This window comes from Callospermophilus lateralis, chromosome 18 (assembly GCF_048772815.1).
Source record: "Callospermophilus lateralis isolate mCalLat2 chromosome 18, mCalLat2.hap1, whole genome shotgun sequence".
Lineage (NCBI taxonomy): Eukaryota > Metazoa > Chordata > Mammalia > Rodentia > Sciuridae > Callospermophilus > Callospermophilus lateralis.
Window position 1 is genome coordinate 17,693,054 of NC_135322.1, and position 11,778 is coordinate 17,704,831.

The 11,778-nt window shown below is 50.8% G+C and overlaps 1 protein-coding gene across 1 annotated transcript; it reads right to left on the reverse strand.

Moving 5' to 3' along the window:
- Positions 1-9,614: 9,614 nt before the first annotated feature.
- On the reverse strand, positions 9,615-10,895 carry Hamp (hepcidin antimicrobial peptide). Its single transcript, XM_076837547.2, has 3 exons — positions 10,809-10,895; positions 9,803-9,874; positions 9,615-9,719 (listed from the first exon to the last, which is right to left on the reverse strand). The coding sequence occupies exons 1-3, from the start codon at positions 10,893-10,895 to the stop codon at positions 9,615-9,617; spliced, it is 264 nt and encodes an 87-aa protein (XP_076693662.1).
- Between the last annotated feature and the right edge of the window lie 883 nt (positions 10,896-11,778).

The window sequence follows — 11,778 nt, forward strand, 5'->3', positions numbered from 1 at the left end:
TTTAATTACAAATACTTATATAACAACGGTCATGTTCCAGGCCTGTGCCTCACTCTGCTACATTAACGCCTCTGATCTCTTCAATGTAGGAAGAATTATTATCCTCGTTTTATAACTGAGATCCAGAGAGGTTAAGTAACTTGCCTAAGGCCATTCAGCAGATCTGTGATCTCAGCCACCAAGTTCCTTGTCTCTGTGTGGTAGGGATACACTGATAAATGATCTTCAGCATCATTATGTGCTTGGGGGTCTCCAAGGACAGTGCTGAGGCTGGGCCAGCCACGGAGAGGGGAGAAGCCAGGCAAGCCAGGAGGAAAGGGAAGTTGGTACCTGTCCCTTACCTCGGTCTCCCTGAGTTGGGGATATCTTCTAGTTCCACTTTAAGCTGCCGGTCACCAACCTGGAACAAGAGTCACACAGGTGCCAGGGGGTGGGGGCTTAAGCACCCACTGTCCCCTTCTTTCTGCGGGTTGAGCCCTGTCGTAAGTCTGCCCATGTGTCCTCTTCTGCTATAGATGCTGGGACTCACTCAGTCTCCAGGCCACTCTAAGGCTACACCTCCCCCCAAACCGAGGAGGTGGGCGAACTGTGGGAGGGAATGGGAGCCGCAGCATCGGGCTGGGGGAGCAGGCGAGTGTGGTGAGTGGGGTGAAGGAGCAGATGTCCCACCGCCGAGGCCTGGGGGTGGCAGGCAGGGACCCGGCCCCATCAATGACGGGGTTTCACAGCATCAGCATTCCCAACATGCCGCCTGAATTCCTGCCGCCCTCTCCCACCCCGCGGCCGGCCCTGGTGTCCCCACCCTCACCAGAGGCCAGTGCCCAGTACAAAAGAGCCCTGTTCCCTCAGGGTGCGGGTTCCTCGTCCTGGGGGGGCTCCTGGGGTAGGTGGGAAGGGGAGAGGAGTCACTCTCTAGTGACTGGGCTCTGAGTGGGGCCAGGCAGGTCCAGGGGTTAGCGAGCCCCTGGCACGCGGCTGCTCTGTGGGTCGCCTGGGGGTTGGAGCCAGGATTTCCAAGTGGCTGCTTTCCCCGTCTTTGCTGCCCTCTTCCCACGGACACAGACTCATGCACAGACACAGGCCAGCGCTGGTAAGAAATGTGATGGCCAGAAGGAGCAGGCTCACCCAACAGACTCCTGAGGACATGGGCACCGTGACCCCTGTGTCCACCCTGATGTGCCTCCAATCACACCATGCCATTGCAGCTCTCCAGGCTGCCCTCCTTCCTGTGCCCCCACACCTGGACAGACCTGGGCCTGGACTCCAGGTACACACACACACACACACACACACTCACACACCCGGCTCTGCTCACAAGACACAAGGACAGGCATGCACACGCTGAGGTGTAACCCTGGAGGGGTCCACCCAGACTCATAGCCATGGCAGAGGCGGCCCTTGCACCTGTGTCAGGAAGGTACAGGAGACTGACACAGGTGAGGACCAGCCTCGTCCTGGGCAGATATGTGAGATGAACATGAAGACCATTTCTCAAAGGATGCGAACACTGGTCTTAGGCGGGAAACCAGACCATCTTGGCCGTGACAATGGCCGATGGATCTCTAAAGACCCACATGCATTCACAGACAGACAGCACATCTGCAGGTTAAACTTTCAGAGGAGGGATAGACATAGGAAAAAGTTATGCAAAAAGTTGTTTAGTGAGGTATAATGAAAGAAGTTGGAAACACTGATGTAGACTGATAGGCGAGGTGTAGTCTCTCTCTCTCTCTCTCTCTCTCTCTCTCTCTAACACACACACACACACACCTGCTGTGCAGCCAGCTATTAGAACTTGCTCTTTCACAGCCTGCTGTCTTTCCCCACTACCAGATGACCGCATGCAGGTGTCTGATCACTTGGGCATCCTTCTGTCCTTTGCCCTCCCCAGACCATGGCCAGCTCATGTGTCCCTAGCTTGGGGGCCCCAGGGGAACTGTTGCAGAACTTCCAGCCACCAGGGGTGCTAAGGAAGGTCTCTTGAACTTTCTTTTTTGATCTCAGCCCCAAACCCCATCACTGTCCCCACTGTGGGCCCAACACATTCCCCAAGCAGTCCCAAGCAACTGCCCCCGCCTGAATCAGTGGCCCTTCACAGTGACCCTCCATCGCCCATAGCACCTCACCTTGCACATGCTCTGGGTGCTGCCCGTCCTCTCAGCTCCCCAGGGTGCTCTGCCCCGCCCGTGCCCTGGCCCTCGCGGTACTCACTTGGAAGCTGCTTCTGCGCCCTCGGCTCCACCGGCCCAGCTCACAGTCCCCTGGCTTCCCAGGGTCTAGGCCCCCACTGGCCAGCCTCTCCCCTCCCCCCTGGGTGCCAGGGGCCGCCTGCCTCCAGGGCCCAGCTCCTCCCTGCCCCCGAGGGAGGGGGGCACAAAGGGGCCCTTGTCACTAGGGCTGGGACTGGGCGGCCTGACGCCTGGGTTCTACTAGCTCCTTCCTGAAGGGGTGGGGGGCTGCCTCACTCCTTCCCCCTCCTTCATCACTGTGCACCCCAATTCTGAGTCCCTGCTGGGGGACGGTCTCTTCTCTATGGAAGTCCCAAGTTGAGGAACAGAGGCATTGTCCTCAGGGAGCTGTGGCAACGTTAGGTGTGACACTGGTACCGAGGGGCCAGCAGAAGCCAGAGTGGGCAGGAGGAAGAGGAGACAGGTCCTTCCCGCCCTCAGCTTTAGTGTCACCTCTGCCTTGTCTCCGTCACTTCCCCTCCATCCTCCGGCTCTATTCTCTTCTTGGCTCTTGCTGTGCAAATGACCTTAGGTGTGACCTGCCTCTTGGCATGGGGACACGCCCTCTTTACATTATTCTGAGTGTGTCCCTTCTTATTGACGAATGGACAGTGGGTGACCGAACACATTCCTCGAATACCCCGTGACCCCTTGGACTCAGGGCCATGGCGCTCCTCCTTCCTGGAAAGCGGTCACCATCTCACCCCGCTGCCCACGCCGCCCTGGCCACAGCCCACTCATCCTCAGCACGGAGTGTGCGTGGACACCACTTCTCCGAGGCCTTCCTTACCTGCCCCTCCGTTTAAATGCCGTCCTTTCCTCCCATGGGACTCGAGGCACCTGGGGCTGGAACTGTGGCTCGTCCTCTGCTTACTGGGCCAGCCTCGACCTCCCAGGGCAGGATCTCGGCGGCCTTCTGCACCCCGTGTCCTTAGAACAGTGTGTGGTGCGAGGAGGACTGGGCATGAAGTCCCTCTGTGTGCAGGTTCCACAGTGGTCCTGAGGCCCCCGGGGCCCTGCCCTGGGTGCTGACCTTTACAAGGCGCACAGGAAGGAGGTGGTCTGATTAAGAGCAGCGGAGGTTTGATACAAGTGGGTCAGCTGCACTGTGGTGGCCAGAGCTCTGGGGAGGTGCGGGGAGGGTCCTCTCTCCCACGGGGAGAACCCTGGGTGGGGGTGGGGGTGAGGGGTGGGGAAATCCCTCAGACCCAGAGCAGAGCGGGGAGTCAGGGAAGGCTGGGGGAGGGGGAGTCCCACCCCCAACTCAGGCTTCATGATGTCAGACTCTGCCCGTGCCTTTCCCAGTCTGGGACAATGGCCCATTGAAAGTGGGGTGGGGCTTGAACGCCTGGGTCCTGGAGAAGAGAAGGGCCTGGTGCCTGGGCTTTGGGGGAGGACACAGAGTTGCTGGGGGACTCCTGTGTCCCTACCATCCATCAACACCAACTCCTCTGGGGTTGCAGTTGGGGACTCTCTGGGCATGAAATAAAGGCTACTTCTAGGGAAAGGATGTACAGGCAGGGTATCACACAAGGATCCTGCTAATTATTGCCAAGATCTGCCATTGCCCTCAGCAATGCAGGAGTGAGGCAGGTGGTGTGAGAGTGAGTGACAGACTGGGTGAGGGGGCCGTGGAACCAGAGAGCAGGTGTCCTCTCCAAAGGGGCCAGCTGCCAGGCAGATCCAACTGGTAAATCAGCTGATGTTTTGAGAGAAAGCAGGTGTATTAGTTTGCTAGGGCTGCTGTAACAAAACACCACAAACTGAGTGGTTTTTTTAAAAAAAAAAAAAAAAGAGTGTATTGTCTCACAGTTTTGGATACTTGAATTCCAAAATCAAGGTGTTAGCCAGGATGGTTCCTAGATATACGAATATAGTTTTTTGGTTTGGTACTGGGGATTGAACCCAGGGATGTTTAACTATTGAGACTTTTTTATATATTATTTAGAAACAGGGTCTCACTGAGATGTTTAGGGCCTCGATAAGTTGTTGAGGCTGGCTTTGAACTCGCCATCCTCCCCAGCCACTAGGATTACAGGCATGTGCCACCACACTCAGCAGGATAGTTCCTTGTGAGGGTCACAAGGGAATGATCTGTTCTGGGTCTCTCTCCTTGGTTTGTAGATGACTGGCTTCATGTTCACATGGTGTTCTACCTGTATCTGTCCAAATTTTCCCTTTCTACCAGGATGATTGGGTCAGGACCCACCATAATGATTTCATTTTAACTTGATTACCTCAGTCAAGACTACCTTCCACTGAGGTCACATTCTGAGATGCCCAGGGTTTAAGACTTCAACATATGAATTGGGGGGAGAGGGCACGGTTCAGCATATAAGAGTCTAATTTTTTAAGTGCTCTAATTTGTAGTTATTAGTGCAATTTTATCTAAAATGTCACGCAGAACAAGGAAAACTCATCTTCGGGTAGAGTGTCGCTCTCAGTCACTGCCCTCCCCTAATGTTCTCTGGAGTGGGGGCTGGGACTTCATCCAACCCACAGGCACTTACTCGTCTTTTAGTCAAGCCTGGCAGTTTCACATCAAAGGTCCTCAAGTTGTGGCCTTAGGGCCAGCCGCCCTGACACTGCCTGGTGACCTTGTGAGAAATACAAGTTCTCTGGCTCTAGCTTCACCTAGGCCCTGGAGATTCCCTCTGAGGCACCCTGAGGATTGAATACCGCTGCTTCAGATCTTCTCACCTCCGAGGACCCAGGAGAACCACCTCAGGAAGTGAGAGAAGAGCAGGGAGCTGTGTGGGAGGTGGGTGGGAGGGGGCGGGTGTCATTCGGTTTAATTAGCAAAGTCAGGTTTCCCACCTCCCAGGTATTTTTCAGAGAGGTGGGGGAGGGCTTCTCTCTCTCAGTACCAATACTAATAAAACAGTACTAACCCTTTACACTTAGGAGGTCTGTGACAGTTTCCAGCCTCTCCATACTCCTCCCCATAAGCCACTTGCAGAGGGGCCAAGGCCTGGCATCGGGCTGTGGCTCTGAGGAGACTGAATCGACTGCAGGCTCCTCCCACTGCCCTTGGGACTTCCTTCAGGAAGCTGGGTTGAGCGACTCAGGGACCTGGGCCATATGGCCACCAGAAGGACCCAAGTTCTCCAAGGACAAGTGTTGGCGGATATGGGATATGGGGCTGTCCAGGAAAGGGGGTGTTATTTGACATTTCCACTCTCCTGGGGTACTCATAGGTTAGAGCCTTGACATTAGCAGGAGGGGAAAGGGAGTCCTGAGGGGCGGGATGGGGGTCAGGCCATGGGGAGGCGCTTATGGGATGCTCCCATTTTCTGAGGGGGCGGGGCTTAGAGATTTCATTATTCTAATTAGGGTGGGTGGGACACCTACTATCACTGTTCAGAAGGCCTGTGCTGCTTCCCACTGTCCAGGTACTGCACCTGCTCTATTCTGCTTTCAACTGGATCAGGGCTTGAGGTTTTAGAGTCTGTTGGGTTAAGCTTACCTGAGAAGTTAGTGAAGAAGAAATGACAGGGTTACAAGAAATAGGTGTGATGACCTTGGCCCTCTGGGGCCCTCCATCCCTTCCTCTCCCCCTGTCCAGCCTCTGATGGCTTCTACGGCAGAAGGCAAAAAAGTTGGTAGTATACAGGGCTGCCCTGCTCCCGGCTGGGTTTAGTTTGGCTTCCAGAGTGTTGATTTTTTAAAAAAGGTTCTTTTAATCAGTTGTTGTGAGGATGGCCCTAGGCCTGAGCCTAAGCAACTCCATGTTAAAAACTCCATTTTGAAACCCGCAGTCTCCCCAGGCACACCCACAGAGCAGAGCCCTCCAGTGTGGCCTCAGACAGTCACTTCCCCCGACCCTGATACACAGTGAAGCCCCTGGCAGGCTGCCCCCCCCCCCCCCCCCCCCCCCCCTAAGAGGGAAAGGCGGGAAGATCAGGGTGGAGACCACAGAGCAGGTGCTTCTGACCCCAGGGTAAATGACGTCATGGAGAAATCTGGTGTAGCTGATGAGGATTGAAAGGGGGGTCAAAAGCCCCCAAATTTAGAATAATTTAATAGAGCTGATGAACAGGTCTTCAGCCAGCAGAAACAAGGATGCACTCAGCTGGAGAGCCTGATGAGGACCTGGACTGTCATCCCATCACTTGTCATCGTTTGCCTGATCCTCTGTGTGATCCTCACCACCCTCAAACTCTACCGCCTCATCTGGACCCCGGTGAGAGCCATAACTTCTCCCTACGGCCTTCTCCTCAACCAGCCTCCACTCCACCCAGGAGAAGCCTGCCTTGGTCCGGACCTGGTCACCGCGGTCTGAGTGAGTGTGCATCTGCTGGACGGAGAGCCTGAGGCTTGAGACTTTTGAACTGAGCACGCACAGGGAAGGTCTGTCACTAGCCTGTCATGATTCAGTGTGTCTGCTATGCTTAGAATTAACTGAGAATTGTTTGCTGTGTATTAATTAATCTAGAATTGTTTGATGTGAACTGATTTCGTCTATTGCAGTGCCCAGCATTAAGGATTGTCATTTTTTAAATTAAGAACCTATAGAGTGAAATTGTATTGAGTGATTTGAGTGAATAAAGCATTGAAAAGGGCAGAAATGGGTGGACATTCTTTATTTCTCCCCTCAACTGCATACGTCACAATTTTGCCCCCTCGCAACAATTGTCAATATTTTAAAAATCAGAACATTTCATATAAAAAAATAAGAATACCCATCTCCTCTGGATGAAATCAGAAGTTCTCACGCTTTGGCCTGCTTTTGGGTCTGGTTGCCCTCTTTTGAAGGTCCCCTTAAGGGGGCCCCAGGCCGCCTTCCTTCCTGTCAATACCCTTCCTACCTATCAAAGGGCCAATGCACTTTATCATCCTGCAAGTGCTGTTGTAATCTTATGAGGGAGGGAGATAATCTCTTTCTACCAAAATTAGGTCAATAAGAATGAGACTGACTCAGGGAAATTCATTACTGTAAAGGTGAACAGTATTCCTATGTGCTTCATGTGAGAAGTGTGTCATATTGAGAGAACACAACCTGAGATGCTCCGGTAAGGCAAATCCAACATTCCTCACTCACTTACTGTACCTTTCTGACCCCCGATGGTCAGTGATTCTCAAATGTTTTGGTATCAGGATCTTTGAACTCTTCTAAAAAAAGTTTTAAGAATCTCAGAGAGATTTTGTTTTAAGTTTTTGTATGTTAAAGCTGAAGTTGCTTAATGTAATAGAAATTGTAATTGATAGATTTTGGAGCTCGAGATATACAAGCACACAAGCCGTCAGCTATCAGCAATGATGTCATCATGTCACAGAGCCTTGCAAACACAACACTGTACACTTTGAAGAGTGAAAAATGGCAAATAACGTCTTAGTAGTTTCCACCTCATGGAGCCCTGGAAGGAGTCCCTGAATCTTACTATGAGAAGTTTTATTAGGCAATAGAGTTTATGACCCCTGTTTTAGGAAGACTCCAAAGACCTGGGTATGGTGGTGCTCATTGATAACCCCAGATACTAAGGAGGCTGAGACAGGAAGTGCCGGGGTCCTGCCCTAGCGGGGTCCAGGGAGTCCTGAAGGAGGAGTGGCGTCGGCGAAAAGATGAGACAGGAGTCGTTCCGTTTGAGCAATCTCCAGAGAGAGAGCTAATGCAGCTTTCTCTGGGTCATCTTTTATTACAATTTTTCTCATCATTATAGATTCAGAATACGTCGTTGATTATATAATTTAAAATTTTGCCAAGACATGACATTTCCTTAACCATGATTGGGGGTACAAAAAATGTAACATTAATTTATATTTTTCCAGGATGTGTCCTTCAGTTATATAATTATTAAAAGTATAGAATCATTAATAAAATACATCACTAATTTAAATTTTTCAGATTTTCCCAAGATTTGCTATTTTTCCCAAGATATGTTATTTTCTTATTAACTAATGCCAAACTACATAACCAGACTCTAAGTCTCCTAACCAATCATCAACCTAAAGTATACTTGTACTTTATTTCTAATCTAAAATTCCCATCTAAAAAAGTCCCTTTAAATCTTATATTTAAAATATCCTAAAGTTTATGAATCATTCTTAAAACATATCAGAAACCTATACAACTAAAAACTTAAGAATTTCTAAACTTAAGAATCTAAATAAAATAATATTTCTAACATTATTCTAAAACTGTGTCTTATAAAGCTATTTTAATTAATTCCTAAATTTATTCTTATAAAACTGGTTGAGCTGCTTTCTCAAAGAGTTTCTTTGTTTCTCAGTCAAGGTGCACTAGTTCTCATATCTTTATAATCTTTCTCAATAGAAAGTAAGTTCTAAACATCAATCCACTTTCCACCAATATTAACTATGCTCATCATATATCCCTATGTAAAGTAAGAAAGAGTTTATAAAAAGAGAAGCATATATCTTTATATGTTTTAACTTTCCTAAATGTAAAAATGAGACTACATGTGGTGAACTCTGTAAAATAAGCATACTGATTAGGTTTTCTAAGAGGCCGGAAATATGGGCTTGGGTTCTAGTTGATATAATCAATGTGGTGCCTACAATTCTCATGACCTTTCAAAGGATGATTGTTGTCCATTATCAGGTTTGTCCACAATGTACTGAGATAGAAGAATAGCCTTCTACTTTGTCCTTGATATGCTGAGGGGTAGTGGAACAGCCTCCAAGGCATGAACTACCTGTTATGTTCTAGCTATCTGAAATTTAATTTGTTTGGCATTTGACATACTCATGCCTCCTGTCAGAAACATAAGCATGAAAATGCAAAGTCCCAATTACATAAAAAAGGGTCTCATGATTTCGGTTGCCCACCAACCAGCATGGCTTTGCCAGCATTCATCCTCACTGTGACCCTGTCAAGACAGTGGGAGAGCGGCTTTGCCAACACTTTTTCTCACTGTGACCCTGTCAAGACAGTGAGTGGGGGATCGCCTTCACCAAGGAAGTTCCCAAATTCAAAGACAGCCTAGGCAACCTACAGAGACCCTGTCCCAAAATAAAAATAAAATAATAAAATAAAAATAAATAGGGCTGGAGATAGAGCTTAGTGTAGAGGGCTCCAGAGTTTTCAATTGATATACACCAAGATTCTGAGGAGAGGCAACTTTGTTTAACTTTTCATTTCTTGCTGTTGCAACATAAATTCCAGGTCTTTTGAAGTGGGGAAAGAAGGGAGAGAACAGAAAACAAATTTACTTCACCAACTTTCTGGCAAGCTCCCATAACACACCAATCTAACATTGGCCCTTGCAATGCATGGGCTGCAAGAAAGGACAGCAGACACTCCGGTTTTGAAAAATAAAAGAACCAGGCATTTTATTCCAAGACGATGGTTGGAGGGCAACAGGAATAAATAAGGGAGGGAGGGAGGACCAGGGGCTCAGGACAGGAAGACTCTACAGGAACACTCTAGGTCCTGCAGCAAATTCCACACCCGGAATTTGTACAGCAATTGCAGCAGAACATGCAGATGGGAAAGTGGGTGTCTCGCCTCCTTAGCCTCTGGCTCACCGGCTGTGGGAAGGAAGGGAGAGTGAGCGGACTCAGCATGGCCTGGGCAGGCGAGGGGACAGGGTAGGGAGTTCAACCACTCTTACCATCAAGTGGGCTTCGGTCACAGCTGTGTACTGGGGGTGGCGCTCTGCGGGCTGCCTCGTGAGTTGCCCTGTCTGTGAAAGAGAAGGGGGCATTGAGGATGGCAGAGTCCAACAGAGATCTTGGACTTGCTCCCACCAACCTGTTCCTCCCCAGGTGCTTGGTGACCTCATCATTCAGCTGGCTCGGAGGAGGGAATCTTGCCTTTCTGCTTTCTTCCCTGCCTTCCTAAAAGCATCCCAGATATGTCACCTTCACTCTCTGCGGTCAATTCTCTTCTTCCGGGTTGTCACCCTCCCTTGGCTGGATGCCAGCATCAGCCAGGTCTTCCTGCACGGGGCCCCCTTACAATCAAGTGACTTTCACTCAGACTCTTACCATCAGAATGTGGCTTTCTTCATTGAAAAAGCCTACAGCCCTTCCCAAGCACTCAGAGGAAAAGTCAGTGTCTGTGCAGCTGACCACGAGGCTGGTCCGATCTGTGTCCTGCCCACCGACCTTGTCTCCTGGCACCATCTCCTCCCATCCTCAGGAGCTCCACGCTCCTGCTCACCTGCTACCATCCAAAGCACAGGCCAACTGGAATTTTCTCACAGAACACTCTTGCTTGACTATGGGCCCCTGCCTCCACCTCTAGTCCCCCTGCCCTGTGGTCACACTAACACTATCCTTTACATCACTTGTGAATAGTATTTATTAAATAGAATTATTTATTTGTTTTAATTGCTCATTAACTAATGACCTGACCAAGACATAAGCTCCGTAAGAGCAAAGATGTTGTCTCTGCCTTGCGCGTTGCTTTATCCCCATTGTATAAAATAAGATTTGACAGAGGAGGCCCTCAGTGATACTTGTGTCATTACATCGGGGTCCCCGAACTTGCCACTCCATCCCTGTTCTTTCAGCAACCGCTGAAAGAGTTGTCCTGAGCTTTCCTCTGGTTGCCTTCAGCAGCCCCTTCCCAGGGGCTGACCCTCCGATCCCTGTCCCGGCCCCAGGGGCTCTTACCTGTTGCTGGAGGCTGGAGGCAGTGGCCAGGCTGGCGAGGAGGAGGAGCAGGAGGCAGGCAGCTCGGATCTGGGTGTTCAGTGCCATTGTGCTGTCTGTCTGTCTGTCTGACCTGCTCTTGGGTCTAGGACTTGCCGTGGTGATTGGGATGCAGTTACAGTGGCTTTTATGGGGCCTGCTGGAGGAGGTGGTCCGAGCCCCCACCCCTTTGCCCTAACTCATTTCCAAGAAGGTGGTGGCGCCGAAAAGGCGGGAGAGATAAGCGGGAACAGAGTGACAGGGAACAGGGTTGTGTCACCCTCAGCCAGCAGAGGTGTGTTCGGGGGCGGGGCAGACGGGGCCACAGACACAGGCGTCTAGCCAGTCACCCGGAGTACTTTTTTCCCCAATATAACGTCACCCTGTTGATCTTAGGGAAAGAAAGAAAAATTCCACTTTTTGTCCCTGAAGTTGTCCTGGTTTGTGAGTAGAAACCTCGACCTTGTCTCCCAGGACCATCTTCTGGTGTCAGATTCTCAGGTGGTCCTCAGGTGTGCCCCGCTGTGTCTCCAGACTTGTGAAGGGAAGGGGTGCCCCTGGCTCCTGTCCTGCCCCTCCCTGGCATCCTCATTCACACCTCTCTGTTGCTCATGGGCCCCTCAGAAGGGTCCGGCATGGTTTGCCGGGACAGCGTCCTGTTCCTTAGTGTTCTCTTCACACAGGCTCTGGGGGGACACCAGAGAGCCAGGTGCCTGGGGAACTCGGCCCACAGGAGTCCCCAACACGCTCTGTGCTGCTTCCCAAGTATCAGAACCTTGAGACGTGGGCCTAGTCGCTGGAAAATGACTGAGTGGACTTTCGAGCATGAAAGATGGCAGTCGTGGCAACAGCTGGCATCCGCTGGCTGCAGCTTCTATGCCAGCATTTGTATCAACTCACTTGTGTCAGCAGTGCCACCTAGGAAGCCCCCGACTCCCCAACCTGGGCTCTG

Excerpts from the sequence above, each read along its gene's own strand:
- Hamp (XM_076837547.2), bottom strand. The coding sequence starts at position 10,895 with ATGGCACTGAACACCCAGATCCGAGCTGCCTGCCTCCTGCTCCTCCTC. Across the intron at positions 9,875-10,808 it reads CCTCCAGCCTCCAGCAACAG|ACAGGGCAACTCACGAGGCA; the intron begins GTAAGAGCCCCT and ends TCTCTTTCACAG. Across the intron at positions 9,720-9,802 it reads TGACCGAAGCCCACTTGATG|CCGGTGAGCCAGAGGCTAAG; the intron begins GTAAGAGTGGTT and ends TCCTTCCCACAG.